Raw genomic sequence first — 20456 nt, 5'->3', positions numbered from 1 at the left:
AGGAAACCCACGCACGCGGTGTTTGTCCACCACAAAGTTCACTTGGCGGGGGCTGGGATCGAACCCGGGACCCCAAGCACCAGAGATGAACGCTCTATTACTGAGCCACAGCGGCCCCCATTTTTAAAAAAGTAATAATTAATTAATTAATTTTAAAAAAAATCAAATTACTGCAACGAAGGAAACATATCCTAAAGTATGCTGCAACCGAAAATTCAACAAAATAAGATAAGTTGCATACAACCAAAGGGGCAACAACACTTTTTCAACCAGTTTCCTCTGATCCGAATGATTTAACACTGATAATGGATATTCAGGTTATTATTGTCAACGTCATGACTGTTTACATGTCGGTCTTGCTCAATTTTTGTCAGAATATTATCCACTTTTTCTCTGATTGGTCACTCACTGCGTGAAGCAACTTGGAGATCGAAATTCCCAGAACAAAAGCGACTGTTTTATTGACTTTTGTGTCCATGTTTCCTTTTTTAAGTGCCTAAATATCCGCAACCTGCTGAAAACAAAATTATAGAGAGCCAGGATGATCATTGGTAGAGGCTTACATCTGGTTTCAAAAGTCGGAGGTTTGATCTCAGTCGTTGTAAGTTCGTGACGGACGACATTAAGACAGAGAGAGGAGGTAGAGAGTTTCAAATATGGGGACAGAGGGAGATATATTCACATATACAAGCTTAGAATTACAGAAACAAGTAATTGGACAGCATCCGTATTCTGAGGAAAATTGAGATTTTGTGAAGCATAAAAATCAAAGTTTCTCAGTCAAATCTGCGACCATCACACCCGCAGTTGTCGAATTAAGCTGGAGAACTTTTTTGTTTAAAAGCATCAGGTCATTACGCAGTGTGAGAAAGATTTTAACATATGGAGAATGAAGAATTTAAAAAGTCACAACTTTCGGAGACGGGTTTCGAGCCAGGAACATCTCGGTTTTTACAAAGCTAGAACATTAACCGTTCAATCACGGAGAAGTCTACTTGACAATGTTCTCGCATAGCTCAATAATGTTAATACTTTAGAGACATGAAGATTGGAAATATATTATTACTTCTATTAGAGATAGTTACTCAAATATGCGTTGCAATGTGTCGAGGAAACAATGTTTAAGATGGATGGTAGGCGAGAAAGTTCAATGTCTGAAGCATTACAAGGTCTGAAATAAACGTTCTCCCCCAACAATCGAGGATCTAGACATGGTATATATATTCATAAAGTACTAACCTCATCATCATAGGTATTCTACCATTATTGGCAAGTCACTAGATGCAACTAAGAAGCTTCCATGCCTGACCACGCCTGGGACTGATGTTCAAGTTGCTGTTCAATTCAATGATTTCCGCCAACTTAGCTAATGGAGAACTGCTGCCTTCTCCCAGAACACTCCTCGTCTGGCTATTCCATTTAGAACAATTCGGTAGGGGTAGCCCTTCTGATAATGAACTCTAAACACTACCGACATAGCTCTAAATTTCACTGTTGCACGCACCCGACACACCCGACACATAAGTGTCTTCGTAAAGGTAGTGTTTATCGGGAAGAAAATACTAATCTAGATTAGTGTGAAAATATGAAATCTGATAGTACGTAGTGTATAGGAGTTGGAAAAATCTAAAGCTAACATTGTAATCTATGGTTGCACGTTGGTTTCGATCTTTTACAGGCTATTCTTGCTGGTCTGGTGACTAGCGTGTCTTTGTGCACCTGGTCCCGGTTCGATTCCCGATGCAAGAGTATAAAATTTTAATTTTTAAATTATTAAGTTTTATTAAACATCTATCTTCTTTTGCATATAAGGAATAATTATGGGAAATAAAACTAAAAACTTAAATTTCTCGAACATTTACTGTGTTCGACGGAGAAATTTTGATTCGTATGCTTTACAAAATTACAATTATTCTCAGAATGTGCATATTGTCCGATAAGTTGTTTCTCTAATTCTAACGTTGCTTATGTTAGTGTATTCCTCTCTGCCCCCACATTTGAATCTCTCTCTCTCACACTTAATGCCATCCGACACGAACTCACATGGCATGAGATCAAACCTCCGACTCTTGGTAGCAGATGTAACCGTTCTACCAATGGGCAATCTTGTCTTCCTATAGGTTTGTTGTTAGTAGGCTGCGTATATTTAAGTACTTCATACATGAAAAATAGAGAAAAAAGTCGGTAAAACAAGAACTATATATATATATACAAGGGCGGATCCAAGGGGGAGGCTATAGGGGCTATAGCCCCCCTCCCCTTGAAGCTCAGATATACATTGGATAAAATGAGCTTGAATCCTGGTTTACACTGGATAAAACGGCAAAATATGGTTTAGCCCCTCCCTTGATCATATCCTGGATCCGCCAATATATATATATATATATATATATATATATATATATATATATATATATATATATGGTAAAATAACAAGAATAGTGATAACATACATCAAAAGTATTCAAGAAATATATAAACATTTGCATCTAGTTACTGAGAGAGAAAGGCAATTAATCATTGAAGAACACTCATTTCTTTGAGTAATTCGTAAGTAAATGAATCCAGGCGAATTTATCTGTAAATGGAAGGAATATATTACGTCACAGCAGCAATGAGTTGACGATGTCTACTTTAGACATGTTGCATCTTTATCGAAATAAAATTATAAAATATAGCGCAGTTCTTTGTAAAGTTGGCTCATCTTCATCGCGCAATATCCTATGTCTGACTCTAGAACTCCAACACTTTGTGCATCGCGCCTGGGATAATTTTTATCATGCCGTGCCCCGCAACATGGGGAGGGGAGAGGGATATATAAAAATCACCGAAAATGACCAATATCAAAGAACGCTTTAGTAATAGTGAAAACAAAACTTATTACTAATTTTCCTTAATTTAATCGAAATCGGGGTGCGTCTTAGATTCGAGGACGTCTTAAATTCGAGTAATTATCGAGAAAATCTTAATTAAAAATATTATTAATGTGTTATTAAAACTACTTTGCTAGCCATAAATATTTTAAATTTTGTATCATATTCAATCAGACAACAATAGTGTTCTGCGCATGCGCAGGACCTGCGGGTTTGCTAGTAGTAATAAAGCGCTTATAAGCGTAAAATAGTTTATTATTACCTATATATTAAAATGCTAAATTTATATGTTTGTAATCAAGAAAAGTTTATGTGTTTGTGACCAATCATTTCGACAGTGAGTTCTCGGGAACCATAGGCTCTAGGGAGATGCCGTTTTCATTGATCGATTGCAAATTTTGTGTACATCGTTCAGTTTTAATCGAATATTTTAAAAAATGGTCGTTATTTCCTTATTACCTTTTTTAGAGGTACACTGTAAGTGTTAAAATTTAAAAAAAAATAAAACATATATCCTACGAGTTATGCATTCCAACACCTTACATTTGTATACGGAGTTAGTATATCTATCCGGCGTTTGTTTCATGGCCACATGATAATGAAAAACGAAGGATAAACATTTCTCTAGGCTAAGACGAATCTTTATTCTTTGGAGTGTTTCGTCCAATGAAGAATATATCACTGACATTATAATTCATTGTGTGTGTAATGTATTTTCTTGTAATATACTGCATTCAGGAAGAAAGAAAACACTGATCATACATGAACTAGAAACTCAAACCGGAAGTAGGATTAAATCTTGTAAACTGTGCGAGATATTGAAAAAATAATCGAAAAATCCCTTTATGATACCCGTTGCCGATTTTTTTAACAAGACGTCCTTTACTTGGTGCTTGTAAAGGGACATGTATAGATATTGTGAGAAATGACAAGGACATTTAATCTTATAAGTGAATGATGGCGCTGTGTAGAGAGTTCAGATTCAGCTAGTTATTTATAAAAAATTTTTTTTTGAAGTCGTGCCAAGCCAAACATATTAATGACTTATAATTATCATCAAAATAATGTTATATTACACAATAATTTGTTCCACTCGACACGGCTTGAAAAAAAAAGTTATAGATAAAAGTAATAAATTATTTTCTGCTTTTAAGCGTTTATTATTATTATTTGCTTTGTTTTTTAATGCTTTTATTATTTTTTGTATGTCAGTTCCTTTTTTGAAGTCGGTTCATATTTGCTAAAGAAATATTTTTTATTTTTTATTTTCATCTATGACACATATTCGTAACAATGACACAAACATACTGCTTGTAACTCATACCTTGGACTATAAGGACTGGCGACAGATGGCGTCCGAGTCTGCGAAAGCTGTTCCTCCCTCTTGTCCTCCTCAACTGCTCGTTCGATGAGGGGGCTGCTGGGCGTTAAGCGTCTTCGTTCCAAATCTTCAGGCTCCGCTTCGCTATCTGCAACCTGATCCCCTTGAATATCCACCCCTGGCGTCGCTGGACAACTCGATGGCTCACTGCTCTCCGGGATAGCACCACCTTCCTCACCGGACATAGCTTCGATTTCCGGTTCTTCTTGCCCCGTAGTGGAAGCTGCGTCATCTGCCTGTCGATAATAATAATAATAATAATAATAATAATAATAATAATAATAATAATAATAATAATAATAATAATAATAATAATAATAATAATAATAATAATAATTGGTCTAGGAATTAATTCGTGCGGGTGGACAAGAGATGGCGCAACGAACGGAGCGTCCCACAGTTCCGTGTATCCACACATGTGTTGCAAACCCCTGTCATCGCCTATCGTTCGTAGTATAGGGCAGTGGATTAAAGCGTCAACAACACGAGTTTGTAGTTAAGTGAACATGGCGCAATTTGTGCCTGATAAAGTGTTTTTGCGGGGTGTCCTGCTGCATTACTTTAACATGCAGAAAACTGCGACTGAAAGTCATCGTATTTTGGTGGAAGTGTATGGTGACCATGCTCTAGCTGAGCGAACGTGTCAGAAGTGGTTTGCACGGTTTAGAAGTGGTAATTTCGGCTTGGCAGACCAAGAGCGAGCTGGACAGCCAAAAACATTTCAATACGAAGAATTGACAGCATTGCTCGAGCAGGATTCGTGTCAAACGCAGGAACAACTTGCAGCAGCATTAGGCGTTGATCAAACAACAGTCTCCAAACGCTTGAAAGCCATGGGAATGATTCAAAAGATGTCACATTGGGTTCCACATGAATTGAAAGACAGAGACGTTGAAAGACGAAAAACTATTTGCGAATTGCTGCTTCAACGACAGAGCAGAAAGGGGTTTCTGCATCGAATTATTACGGGTGATGAGAAGTGGATCCATTACGAGAACCCTAAACGAAAAAAGGCCTGGGTGAAACCAGGTGAACCAGGTCCATCACAACCAAAACGAGATATTCACTGTGCAAAGGTTATGCTGTGCATATGGTGGGATATGAAAGGTGTGGTGTACTATGAGCTGCTGCAACCGGGTGAAACTATGAATGGAGAACGTTATCGACGACAATTAATGCGTTTGAAGCAAGCTCTGGCCAGAACACGACCAGAATGGGAGAACAGACATGATAAACTTATTGTTCAACATGATAACGCTCGCCCACATGTCGCAAAACCGGTCAAAACCTATTTAGAAAATGTCGGATGGGAAGTTTTACCCCACCCGCCGTATTCACCAGACGTTGCTCCTTCGGACTACTACTTGTTCGATTGCATGAACAACGATTTGATTGGACAGCGGTTTACTTCTTCAGAAGATATCGAAACATGGGTCTCTGACTGGATCGCTTCCAAGGATGAGGACTTCTTTCGCCACGGAATCCGTACATTGCCTGACAGATGGGCGAAAGTGGTGGCTAGCGATGGACAATATTTTTCTTAAGGTATTTATGTATTTTGTGTTTGTACTACAGTTTCAATGTGTGCGTACCAACTGCACGAATTAATTCCTAGACCAAATAATAATAATAATAATAATAATAATAATAATAATAATAATAATAATAATAATAATAATAATAATAATAATAATAATAATAATAAACTGTCTTAATGGTAAGACATGTTATCTACATTAATATAACAGGAGGAGAATGTATACGCGTTTCTTTGTTGTCCAGGAGATCTAATGTATAAAGTTACTAACCCGACATATACAGGGCGTTCAGAAAGTAATTGTGCAGTTCATAACTTGAAGTATTTTATTTTCCATAAACCACTTTAAACAACTTAAATTAACTCAAAAACTTTAATGTTATGGAAGTTATAAGAGATGCTGGAAATGATCCTCTTGCACTTGAAGACACAGTTGAACACGTTTCTGCATGTTCTTGAAGACGTTGTGTACAACATCGGGAGTGACGTTCCGAATGTGACGTGTCAGTGCAGTTTGGAGTTCTTGTATGGTGTGTGGATTGTCTTCATAGGCCTTTCCCTTCAACGTACCCCATAGAAAGTAATCCGGTGGAGACAAGTCGGGTGAACGCGATGGCCAGAGTATTCGAGAGATGATACGGTCACCGAAGATGTCCTGTAAAATGCTCATCGCCTTGTGGGCTGCATGTGCAGTCGCCCCATCCTGTTGAAACCAGGCATTCTCAATTTCGTCCTCATTCACTTCACCTAGGAAGGGCCCCAGAATGCAGGTGCAGTACCGTTCTGCATTTATGGTGTCCTGGAAGAATATGGGCCCAATGATGCGTTTACGAGTCACCAACCTTTTGATCATGCAATGCAGACACATGAAATTCATGCGGTTTCTCCGTACTCGAAACACGACTATTCTGGCTATTCACGTAACCGGAGAGGTGAAACCATGTCTCATCCATGAAAAACGTTTTGTCAAGAATCTCCTCACCATTGTTCTCCAGGAAGGACAGGAACCAGTTGCAAAAGTTCACACGCGTCGGGCGATCGGTGTCTCTAAGTTGATCCACGACCGAAATTTTGTACGGGTACATGGACAGTGACTTCCGGAGAATCTTGGGAGCGAAGCCCATGGACACGTGGGCGTGCTGAGCTAGTCGTCTAACCGATCTCTTTGGACTTTTCAGCAGAAGCCATAATTACTCATTTCTTGTGTACGTTGTATCCCTAATCCTAATTCTTAATGTATCCCTTCACTCCAGATTCAGAATTCCCATTTTTCCATCTATCTTTCCTCTCTGTCAAGGATCTCTCTTCTTGACAACATAAGAACTCAGAATGCCTTTAGATCGGAGGAATATTAATTGACAAGCCATAATTACTCATTTCTTGTATACGTTGTATCCCTAATCCTAATTCTTAATCTATCCCTTCACTCCAGATTCAGAATTCCCATTTTTCCATCTACCTTTCCTCTCTGTCAAGGATCTCTCTTCTTGACAACATAAGAACTCAGAATGCCTTTAGATCGGAGGAATATTAATTAATGTGTTCAAGGTTAGGTATACTTTGTATCCTTAATCTTAATCCTTAACTTGCTTTTCTAATTTAGCTCGTAATTTAATTACCACCCTTTATGAACCACAGAAGATAGGAAATGGAACAACTGATTAGTTGCCCTGCTTAGCTGTGTTGGGGTAAGTGGACAGGAAAGTTGTGTTCTGGCACAACACTCAAACATAGACAATAGTTTATCCCCAAAAAATGAAGTTTTATTCTTAAATTTGTACTCAGTGTTTATTTGTACTCTGTGATGCCAACGTGGAATCTTATAAAACCCCATTTTGAAAGCCAGAAATTCCCATTTTGGTTTTAAATTTTCCACGTGCTATATAAATACAAAATTTTCAAAATTTACAAAATATAAAAACTGAAACTACTTTGTGTTACTTTTTTTCAATATTTGAGTACATTATTCGTAAATTACGATCTTGTATATTCCTGATAAAAGTAATTTCCTGAAATAAAAAGACTATTTAAAGTTTTGATGAAAACAGCCACTTTTTTGGGTCAGATATAGTATTTCCATCATGTTTTTGTGCGGTAATATCGTACCGAATGTACTGAAATTCATTCACCAATTGTTTCGTGTGGCACGTTTTAGAAACTGACTGTGTCTCGTTTGATAATTTATTTTCTTCCGTTCGTTTCTTTTAAACCTCCATAGTAACATTTCTTATTGTTTGTTTTTTGAAATTCCCAAGTTCAGCATAACACTTTTTTTTCATACTAACATTCACTTTTTAATAACAAAATTTGACAATTAGCACTGATTTCACTTTAATTCAGTAGTCATTAGCCTACTTTCCACTCGGAGAATATTTTGTTGGCGTCGATGAAATAAATATTTGAAAAATCCCATATATGTTTCCAATTTTAAAGAAAATTCCCTTTATTCAAATTCGAAAAATTAATGTCAAAATATCCCACAAAATAGAATTTTTCCCACGGGTTGGCATCACTGTTTGTACTATTTCCGATAAAATACCACAACCAAAAGCTCGGTATTGTAGTCGCCGCTTTACCGTTGCCAACTCAAGCATTTGACGTGTTTCCAATTTTATATATATATATATATATATATATATATATATATATATATATATATATATATATATATATATATATTAAATATATATATATTAAATATATATATATATATATATATATATATATATATATATATATATATATATATATATATATATATATATATATATATATATACAGGGTGTTACAAAAATCAGTCACAATATTTTGGGAATAAATCCTTCACATCAAAATAAGAAGAAAAGGTCATATGGACCTGTGGTCAGAAGTGCATAGTTTCGTAGTTAATAGGGTGCCGAAAACGTGAAAAAATAAACTTTAAATAAAGGTCCATAATTTCAGTACTATAGAACCGATCGTGGTCGGGTCAAGACATCACTGAGAAACTAATATGTGAACTATCCAAATATCCATCTTTCAGAACTTCCGATACTTGCACAATCACTTTTAGAGAGGCTGGTTTGGAGTACTTGACCTACCTGTAGTCCTATAAAAGTAAGTATGCAAGTACTTGAGCAATCTTAAACACGGATATTTGGATACCGGTAGTTCACATACAAGTTCCTCAGTAATGTCTTGACCCGATTACCATAGGTCTCATAGTAGCAGAGCTATGAACGTTTAAAGTTCATTTGTTTCAAAATTTCGGCACCCTATAACTCTGAAACTATCTACTTTGGAGCACAGGTAAATATGAACTTTTTTTTCCCTTATTTTGATGCGAGTAATCTGTTCTTAAAATGTTCTGATACATTTTTGTAACGCAATGTATATATTTAGGGTGCTGGTTTACTTTTGGTTCACCACATTTTGGAAGATTTACAGGTAAAATTGAATACTTTGTGTGAAAAGACATATTTATAAGAAACACATACAGAATTTTATACAAAGTAATACAACTGTATTTTATCTTTACAAGTGTAGGGTTACTAGTGTGCTTTACGATGAATAAAATAACTGAGTGCATATGAAAGATGACTCTATTAGATATTATTTTCTATCAGCAGTGTATTTCTACCCTTCGGACGCAGCTCCGTGCTACCACGCGGGCCCACCAGCTTCGCCCTGTCCTGATTCGATTATATAGTATTCGTGCTTTTTATGCCATACATCCTTTTTACTAGGCTTTCTACGCCATACATCTGGAAGCCGTATTTACAAGCAGATCGAAAAATAATTGTAATTTTTAAAAACAATTGCTTATGGTGGTCCCAGTGGCGTATTTAGGGGGGCTTTCGGGCTTAAGCCCTCCGAAATCTTACTTACTATAGTAAAGTATATGAAATATCTTGCAGAATTTTCACATTTTCAGGCAAAGCCCGCCCGAAAGTTAGCAAAGCACCCGAAACAAAATCGTAAATACGCCACTGAGTGCCCCCCCCTCGAATTTTATCTATACCAAGTGATATATTTTTATGTCGTCCTGCGCAAATCTTTTAGGAGACAATAAAAAGGAAATTACTGAAAGCATTATAATTTTTCAATAATTATTTCGAGTGGCGCGCCAAAACTAAACCTGCACGATTTTTAAAACTGTAAGTGAAAGGAGATACAGTTGAAAATTAGAAGTCAGTATAAATTTTGAAATCAGCTTACAATATGACAAAATGAGGTGAAATCTAATTATTGGAACGTCACGACTTTAAGTTGTATGTTAAGTTTTCACAACTCAAATTTAAATAAATAAAAAAAAAAGTAAGGATCTATAACTCATTATCAATGCACAGTTTTCATTATTAATACCAATGACGTCGTATTCGAACTGTTTTCAAGAAAAAAATAATTCCAGGAACTGCAATCATGAGTCGATTCGTATCTTTTACTGAGAGAAGTTTCTTACTAACTTTTTAAAAAAGTTTTTATGCTACAAAAAATGTTTAGACAACTGAAATGGAAAAGCAGATATTATAACACTTTGTTTTATCTTCTTATAAAAAATTTATGTCTTAAAGTAAGAAAGTTACACGAATAAAAAGGAAGGAGTTTAGCGTGTACCACCTGGTATCGTTGTTTTGAATTAACGAATTCTTCCGTCATGACAATGCTTTTTCTTAATTATTTCCCCCCATTTTCTAAAAGAATTCTCGCATTTACGAATGTGATTTACTGATTTGACCATTACGTTGAAATTAAAAAAAACTTTTCTGTTTCTTTTCTTTTCCTTTCTTTATTCCTTCCCCGTTTTAAGCGTTAAATTTCTTCCTGTATTTTTCCAAGATAGCTTCGTTTCAGAAACAACACGAAATTAAAATATTGAGACGTGAAATTTTACTCGAAACTTTTGCCATTTTAGGTAATTATCAGGCAGAAAAGTTTGAATTTTAAAGCAGTAGATGGGGCTGCTAGTTTTATTTTTTTTAATTTTTATGGAGGAAGTTTCTCGTAGAATATCCGACAGTTGTCTAGTTACAATAAATTCCAATTACTCCAAACAATCTCTACAGATACGACGGAATTTTTTTTGTCTGAAAACTGTTCAGGCTGCGAAGAAATTGGTATTTTATTTTCAATCCCCAATAAAGTTGTTAAAATGGAACTTTTCTAAGAAACATAAAAGTACAAAAGAGAAACTCATATTCCCACTAGTAAACGACTTCTGTTTTTCCTTCGAAGAGAAACAACTTACTTCATATTGTAATAGAGTGCAGGATTTATGTATAAAACTGAGCTACTCAGGCACGCACCCTCAGGGAATCCAGTGGTGTTCACCCACCCCCCTCATATCTATGACCCCCCCTCAATTGTTTATCCGTAGGTGTTCTTCCATGAAAAAAAAATATTTTCGATTACTTTTTACACTCCCTCAAACATATTTATATAGATTTTTAACCCCCCCAAATATTTCAATGACGCAGTTTGCGTCATAGCCCCCCTTTGTGCGCACCCGTGGGGGATCCACCATGTTCGAATAAATAATATGCTTGTGTTTGTCTGCATCAACTTACCAAGGATTCAATCAATCCGGACCCTCTTCAATGAATCAACTGTAGACCCCCAATAAAAATTTCTGGGAGAGCTTTTTATTTTTTTTTTAGGTATTTCAGATTATTCTTAGAAACAAATTACCTCTTATGGACAATACCCACAGAACTAACCTATACGCTGGTCTAGTAACCACAAGTTCTTCAGTTCAAATCCACTCTACAGAAATATAACTTTTGTGACCCCGCGTAGCGTAGTCGCTAATGCTCTTTTCTACGGCGCGAGCGGTCGTGGGCTCGATTCCCTCCTCCTTTCTTTCTTCTCTTTCCACGAATAATGTGCTCGCTGAGGGACGTCATCCCTCACACGTGACGAGCTAAATGACCATAGATGCCGAAAGCCCAGAAATCTAAATCGTAATCCTAGAATTAATCTATGTAGAGTTATAGAATTTCTAATGAAATATAACCAAAATTGTAAAGACATATTCACTGGAAAATCTTTTTTTTTTTTCAGAGATCTTAATTTATGTTGTATTGCAGGAATCTTAATGAATTGTAACTAACACTATTAGAGTCCTTTTTGAGAATTTGACTCTAAAATTTTCTTATTTTTAACACAAAACTGATTTATGCCCTACTGTAGGGTTCTAAACCCTTTTAATGTTAAGCAGGATCCAACTGGACTACACATAATGTAAGTGGCGGTTTTACTTTGTTGCAATTGACTCGGGAAAATCACGTTTTAAAATCCCTGCTTGACAACAATTAGACCGATCGCAAGCGTTTCAAGAAATTAAACAAGAACTAATATGCGCTTCATCTAAACATTTGTTTTTACAATCTTTTGATACCGACGAAACAAATTGGAGGACTCTCTGCAATGACCAGGTAAGTCGAGTTACCTCGATTTCTGGTAAAACAGACAAAGAAGGCGTGTGGACTTACTTTCCTTTTACGTTACTTCTAGTCAGTGTTGCCAACAAGTTGATACAAAAAGTCGCTAAATAGGAGATGAAATGACTCCAATCTTGAGTGAAAAGTCGCTAAAAAATTATTCGTGTAATTTCGTTTCTCTCTCTCTCTCTCTCTCTCTCTCTCTCTCACACACACACACACACACACACACACACACACACATATATATATATATATATATAATGTATATGTATAAGATATGTGATAAGTTCAAGCCATAGTACCATCTACCCTACAAAAGCGTAAATGAAAGAATCTTATGTAACTAACAATAATTTCACTTTTATTACAATGTATTTTTAACTTTATGATCAATGTCACTTCAACGAAATGAAAAATGAGTTTAGAGAAAAGAACAAAATTAAGAGTCTACAAAGAGAAAACCTTACACACTTCACTTCTACTCACGCTTCTACAGATAATCAGCTTGTTATCGATAATGTATTATTTGTGCCTCTAAACGGAAGCTCTGCAAACTTAAGGACATTGATGGTTGGATTTGCTCCCCGTTAAAGGACAAGAGATAACAGCAATCAAAGCGGAAATATGGAGATAAATGCTATGCACTTTCGCAGCTCGTCAACATCTGCGCTAATTCAAATAAGCAAAAGGAAAATAAGCATATATCTGAACTGATTCGAGCTAATAGTACATGATTACAGCACAAGTTACTCGCAGCACAAATGTCGCTAGATTTGTAAATAAGCCGCCAAATTGTCACTCAAAAATCACCAAAAAGGGTCGCTAATCGGAAAAATTATATTTTTTGTCGCTACCCTGGTAGTCGAATCCCCTAGATTTAGCGACTTTTCCCCCAAATTGGCAACACTGCTTCTACTGCATATTCGAAGCCTCTGTTGTATTGAGAGAAAAACACAATTCATCTGAATAGAGTCCCCGTTTCCCGATGCGGATAACAGAGGGCGCCGCTGTTTGCGGCTAGTGAAGCAAACACTAGTAGATACGAGGAGGCGACGCGACATATTTGTTACTTTGTTTTCAAGGGTCCGTTCAAGTGAAAGCAATGGTACGGAGACATACTTGACAATTTTGTTTCGAAATGGACAAAATCATTGCAGTCGAAGAGAACGACAGAAGCGGAAGGGATGAAAAAGAAAGAAAAATCGAGGTCTGGCAAAGAAATATAACAAAATCAAGGCGAAATGCAGTGTTTTGTTTCTTTCGTCGATGTTAATATGGAAATTCAAACAGCGTTGTCAAAACTCCGGATATTGGGATATTCGGATGTTCAAAAATTCGAATTTCGTATATCCGGATTCAGATTTAAATCCGGATTTCAGATGTCGGATTTCAAAATCAAAAGTCATGATTTGTAATTCGGATTTACTAGTAAATCGGGTAAGGGGAAGTGAGAGAAACCCACCCACATGGATCTGTGTCTGTTTCGGAAATGTATAGTGGTGTAGGAGAAAAAGCTTATTCCGCTCAGGCATCATCACTGGACACCCATTCTGTTCTTCCTCAAGAAACTACTCAAACCGGAAGTCAAGGATTCAAAGAAGAAGGATGTGGAAGCTCTGCCACGATTTGTTACTTTTGACAAGTATCAGGTTTACAAGAATGCGCTGAATACTGATGTTTTATTATTATTATTATTATTATTATTATTATTATTATTATTATTATTATTATTATTATTATTATTATTATTATTATTATTATTATTATTATTATTATTATTATTATTTGTATGTGTGCTCTTGGATTCTGAATCTGAAATGAATGTATCGGATTTGGAGTTTCAAATAAGGCTCAGGACAGGGCAGTTTCTGGATTTTGCTGCCATTCTTTGGAGAATGAAGATGAAGACCTCGTCCAATTAAGAAACTTACAATTTGCCAATCAATCCTTTGCACCTACACAGTGAAAAATCAGTTCTCCGGACAGCGGTATATTGTACAATTATACGGTATCCTCTTCCTTACTACAGAAATCAGTACGGAGCATACGTTATCCGTATGCTACATAGGCACTGCCCTTAGATGTTAAACATGCCGTTGCAGGATGTCTGACATCTAACAGTTTTCCGTATATCACATGCATATACTTAAATGTTACAATTCCTCAGCTATATGTTATATACGTCCATTTGTATGTGAGATCCTGACCGCCTACATTGTTTCATACGAAAAGTACATATAGATACGTACTTATACAGAAAGTATTATAAAACATGCGTTTTCAGTTATACGTCTGCTGTACGTTGTCCAAAAACTACAGGAATTACACATGTAACCTACGTTTTTAAGTACGTCGCCTACATTTTTTTTTCTCAATGTAGTAATTGACCCTGTGCCAAGGTCCTTGAACTTTGACTTTTGACCTCTCAAAAATTTTTGCTGACTCGGCTGTATATAACGGGATTCCTACTACTGTTTTTTTTTTTAAGATTTCATACTTTAATTTTAGAAAGGTTAATGAAATTTGACTTTCCAATAGGGGCGTACCCCCGGAGGGGCAGGAATTCGGATTCTTGCAAAATTTTTGTACACTTTCTTAAAGTAACTATACATGTTTAGCAAAGAAATGATTAAGTAGCCTAAAACTTTGATTTTACACGTTTCTTTCCTTATAAAATTAAACTAGTTCTATCAGATTTTTAGAGAATATAGGTTGCAGTAATTAATAATTACTTATCGTCTTTTCGAGTGCAGAATAAGCCAGGGTTAATACTACATAGTCATATTGGAACCACCCTAGAAAAAAATCTTTCGACCACTCCCAACAAAAATATTTCGACCACTCCCAACAAAAATATTTTGACCACTCCCAACAAAAATATTTCGACCACTCCCAACAAAAATATTTCGACCACTCCCAACAAAAAATCTTTCGATCACTCCCAACAAAAAAATCTTTCGACCACTCCCAACAAAAAAATCTGGGTGCGCGTTTGTTATCAAATAGAAACAAAATTGTTAGAACTGTTTTCGGGAAAAATCAGTTTTCATTCTAGAGAAGTAACTTACGCATACTGTAGCGCTTCTTAATGAAACACTGACGTATGAAACATAAACAAAATTGTTATTTTTTTAAATCACAATTTTTGGATCAAAAGATCCAATATATTTCAGGCAGAAATTTTCTTGTAGGCCTTATATCTCGAGAACTACATACAGTGCAGCCAAACCAAAACTACCACTTAACTTAGTATGATGGGCTTATTCCGTAAAAACTACGAAATCTTGATTTAGGGGCCATCCAAAATTTTTATGACCCCTGATCCAAAAATCCAATGTTTTTCATTCAATTACTAATTTTCTTGTACGCCTTATATCTTGATAACTACATATACTGCAGCCAGACCAAAACTACCACTTAACTCAGTATGCTGTAGTTATTATGTAAAAAGTATGAAATCTGGATTTAGGGTCCATTCAAAAATTTTGTGGCCCCTGATCCAATATATATATATATATATATATATACATTTTATTCAATCAAGCATTTTCTTGTAGGCCTTATATCTGGAGAACTACATATAGTGCAGCCAAACCAAACTACCACTTAACTCAGTATGATGTGCTTATTCCGTAAAATATACGGAAACTCGATTTAGAGGTCGGTCAAAAATTTTGTGGCTCCTGACCCAACATTTAATTATTGGCCAAAATCGCAACCTTTTGATCCATTTTTTTTATCATTCCTAAAATTCTTGTTCTTTTTCTCTCTAAACTACCCTTGTTTCCTCCCCCCCCCCTATGAGTCCAGAACAAAAATTTGAAATAAAACTTCTCTTGCACTGTGAAACATCGTTATCCGGACAGCAGTATATTGTACGAATACACGGTATCCATAAGTTTATTACGGAAATCTGTCGGGAGCATACGTTATCCATATACTACATACTTTTCCCGCATAGATGTTACATAGTATCGCTGCAAAATGTTTGACATCTAACAGTCCCGCCGTATATTACATACGTCAGCTGTATGATATATACGACCATCTGTATGTGAGATTCTAATAGCCTATATACAGTTCTTTCTTTCGAACAGAAAATACGTTTATTCGGAACACTTATGCAGAAAGCACATATAAAACCTACGTTTTCAGTTACAGGTTTGCTGCAGATTGTTACATGGAGTTTACGTTAAGTCACAAAACTACAGGATTTACGCATGTAACCTATGTGCTTACGTACGCCACAAACGTTTTTTTCCCTCTGTCTCTCAGTGTGAGATTCTCTCAAAATCTTAAGTTTAAAATATGTCTCTACACGTTGAATGGTGTGCCTTCTAAACTTTTGTACACTTTTCGTACTTTGGTTGGTACAATGCGTACATACGCAAAGAAAAAAATATATAAGTAAATATTGCTTATGGCACGCACAATTCCAAACTTTCCGAGAATGAATGTTAGATTCTTCTTTCACAGATCTAAAACGTATCCCTGTACGGAAAGGGAATTGCGTAGGAAAATTGGGTTTTATGGAACTTCCAGAAAGTGTTATGTATTACAACATTAGCAACTTAATATCTTCAATCATTCATTCCTTTTTCGTTCCATATTCGCATGAATTATTTTTTTTTTCTTGTATAAAGAATAAGTGGGAAATGGTTACAGAAAGTTGTTACCCCATACTGCGTATTTTATAGCATTCTCATCCGAAAAATATTCTTCTCCAGCCCCTTCCAAACCCATTGTATTAACTGGAGAATCCGGAAATCATATTTTTTATTCAGTTCTCCAGCTTCTCAAAGAACGACAAACTTTTGTAGCATAAAACGTTTTCCCAGCTTTAGTACAATGGGGAAAAAAATATATATACGGTATATTGAGTCTATTGACTTCATTAGACTTGTAGAAAAGCCTATTGGAATTTCAAGTAGCGAAAAGTTTCTCTTAACAGAACAATAAAATCATGATATAGATGCGAAATATGGTGATGAAAGATAGAGAAAGGGGGAAAAAGGAATTAAAATAATTTTGATGCGTTGCGAACGAAAAGGCTCAAAATAGAACGAAAATATAATTGTTGCTAAGTCATTTTTCGCTTATTTGGCGTCGTTACTACAACAGAGCAAGAATCACTAGTATACCACCTGTTTAAGAATAATAATAAAGAAAAGACTGATGGTAATACATATCGTCAACTACTACTTTGATATCTCTAAATACCTTAATTTAACGTTCATATGGACATGTATTGGGACACCATCTTCCGAATAATACGAGTTACGAGTGAAATATAGGGCTTATTCATAAAAAAAAATGCTTTAATTCACCTTATATTCATTATCATCCTCATCATAGATATTCTACCATTATTGGCAGGTCACTTGCCGCAAATGAAGTGCTTCCATATTCAAATTTTTGATGATGGTTTCATTATTAAGTGTCCCCCTTTATCAGGCTATATCTACGCCATTGACACCTTATATTGTAACGAGATATGACTCTTACTTTCCTTACAAACGCTTGCGTTTGAATTGCCTCTTGTAATCCTGTATACTCTCGCGCAGAAGATACCAACAATAGTCTCCCATCATTGCAGGATCCTTACGATCTTGGTATCTCTTCTGCATCACGGAAATGTCTTGGTGAAACCTTTCCCCTTGTTTATCACTAATATCTCCTAGATCAGCGCTGTCCAAATGGCGGCCCGCGGGCCGCATGCGGCCCGCCAGACCATTTTCTGCGGCCCACAAAGCTTTCACGATTCACGATTTTTATTACTGATAGTATTTTCATTTATATTTATTCATTCATTTATATTCATTTATATGTTTCCATTCTTCTTTCGAAATAACGCATCCATTTAGCGCTTCTGTACAACAAAAAGGGCGCGGTCATCCACTGCAACACCTTTCCCTAAAAACTGTGAGTTTGGTCGGAAAAGAGTGTCCATGTTTGATAGTACTTATTTGTGTGAAAGTGCATTTACCACCATGAAAATTGTGAAGAATCGCTTCAGAAACTGCCTTGGAGATTCTTCTCTTTTACATCTTCTGCTGCTCACAACAACAGGAATGGATGTAGATATCTCAGCCCTTGTAAACGCTGCTAGTCACCCTCAATTGTCACAATAATAATAATAATAATAATAATAATAATAATAATAATAATAATAATAATAATAATAATAATAATAATAATAATAATAATAATAATAATAATTATTATTATTATTATTATTATTATTATTATTATTATTATTATTATTATTATTATTATTATTATTATTATTATTATTATTATTTAGCTGCGGCCCTCCATTTTACTAGTAAAGACGGTTATGGCCCTCAGGCTCATTATAATTGGACACGACTGTCCTAGATTGTCAGGGTAAAAGTCTAGATGTGAATGAAGGAAGTGGATTTTCAAGGACATACTGCAACCCATGTTTTTGTAGCATTCTAAAGATTTCTAACCAATGTTTCGTAATTTTCTTCTTTTCTATTTCCAAGAAACCTGCGTACGACGCTTTTAAAGGACTCCGAAGCTCCAACTTAGCTCCTTGTGGAAGATTTTCAAACGTTTCGTCCAAAATGACTTTTCTAATTTGGAACCCAATAAAAAATCCTTCCTTCAATTTAGCACAGGGGATCTCAGAAAACACATTTTACAGGTAGGTAAAACCGTCACCATTATTGTTGAGTTCCTTCACAAAGTTCTTCACCAACCCAAGTTTTATATGCAAGGGTGGAAGAAGAATTTTATGATGAGGAACCATACACGCGCGAAGACATCTTGTCAACAACACTGAATTCTGACATCTCACACAGGGATTTTTTTTCTTGCAAGGTAAGCTGAACGCGATAAGACGATGGTGCATAGGTTTTCTCACTTTGAATCATCGATGGACTATAGAAACGAAAAAACAAAATGATATGCGGCGCGAGTGACCGAATAAATGAAATGTTTATTAACTAAGGTGCTTACAATTAGTGTTGCTAATTAGGGATTTTGTCGCTAAATCTAGCGATTTGATAACATATTTTAGAGACGATATTTGTTTCGTTTACCATTGTTAAACTAGGGATTGGGGACTTTAAAAATGTACAGCGAATAAACTAGCATTATTTCCATTACAATTAGGTTTCTAGCGACTTTTCGCACTACGTTTAGTGATATTATTATTAAAGTTGTTGGCAACACTGCTTATAATTGTTATCTGCTTGAAAAAAAGAGATAAGAGGACTTTGAGAGGCACAATGTCCTTATGGCAAAGTGTTTTAAACTTGCACTCTTCGGTTATTGACTGTTAACTGGGCTTACATTAAATTCTTCATTTAAATAAATTACATGTATGAGTGAAATATGTATCATGCAATATCTCAGAACTGTGACGTGATGTGCAAAAATTGCTATCATTTTCATTTTCTACGCACAAAAATTATTCAGAATCACCTATTATTTTCCCGGAGGTAAAAATTATGTTGGGCAGTGTTACTAACAGCATATTATTATTATTATTATTATTATTATTATTATTATTATTATTATTATTATTATTATTATTATTATTATTGAGTTTAATGCTCTATGATTATGCATCGAGGTTAAGAAAGACAGTGATAATGATAATGAATGCATTGTTTTTCGACTTTTATAACAACCTGTTTCCTTTTTCGGCTTTTATAAAAACAGGTTTTCCTTTTTTAGCTTTTATTAAAACATGTTTATTTTCGGCTTTTAAAAAAATTTGTTTTTTTTTCAACTTTTTTAAAAACCTTTTTTGTTTTTAGACTTTTATAGAAACAGGTTTTATTTTTTCGGCTTTTATAACAACCTGTTACCTTTTTCGGCTTTTCTTTTCCTTTTCACAGTTTTCTTTTCAAGCTTTTATAAAAACCTATTTTCTTTTTCAACTTCTTAAAAACCTGTTTTCTTTTTAGACTTTTATAGAAACAGGTTTTGTTTTTCAGCTTCTATAACAACCTTTCTTCTTTTTTCGGCTTTTATAAAGAAACAGTTTCTTTTTGAGCTTTTATAAAAACTTATTTTCTTTTTCAATTTTTAAAAACCTGTTTTCTTTTTAGACTATTTTAGAAACAGGTTTTATCTTTCAGCTTTTATAACAATCTGTTTCGTTTTTCGGGCTTTTATAAAAAAAACTGTTTTGTATTTCAGCTTTTATAAAAACCTGCTTTCTTTTTTCAGCTTTTTATTTTTAAAAAACTATTTTCTTTTATGGCTTT

The 20456-nt window shown here is 35.3% G+C and overlaps 1 protein-coding gene across 1 annotated transcript in view; it reads right to left on the bottom strand.

The window, feature by feature from the left end:
* The window catches only part of Drgx (Dorsal root ganglia homeobox), a 276072-nt gene that overhangs the window by 69001 nt on the left and 186615 nt on the right, over window positions 1–20456 (bottom strand). Inside the window, exon 6 of the mRNA XM_081760532.1 lies at window positions 4198–4490. Within this exon, the coding sequence (XP_081616658.1) occupies window positions 4198–4490 (293 nt within the window). The remainder of the gene's footprint in view (window positions 1–4197; window positions 4491–20456) is intronic.

Source organism: Thermobia domestica, chromosome 5, assembly GCF_964235325.1.
Source record: "Thermobia domestica chromosome 5, izTheDome1.hap1.1, whole genome shotgun sequence".
Lineage (NCBI taxonomy): Eukaryota > Metazoa > Arthropoda > Insecta > Zygentoma > Lepismatidae > Thermobia > Thermobia domestica.
This window is presented reverse-complemented; position numbering and strand designations above follow the sequence as displayed.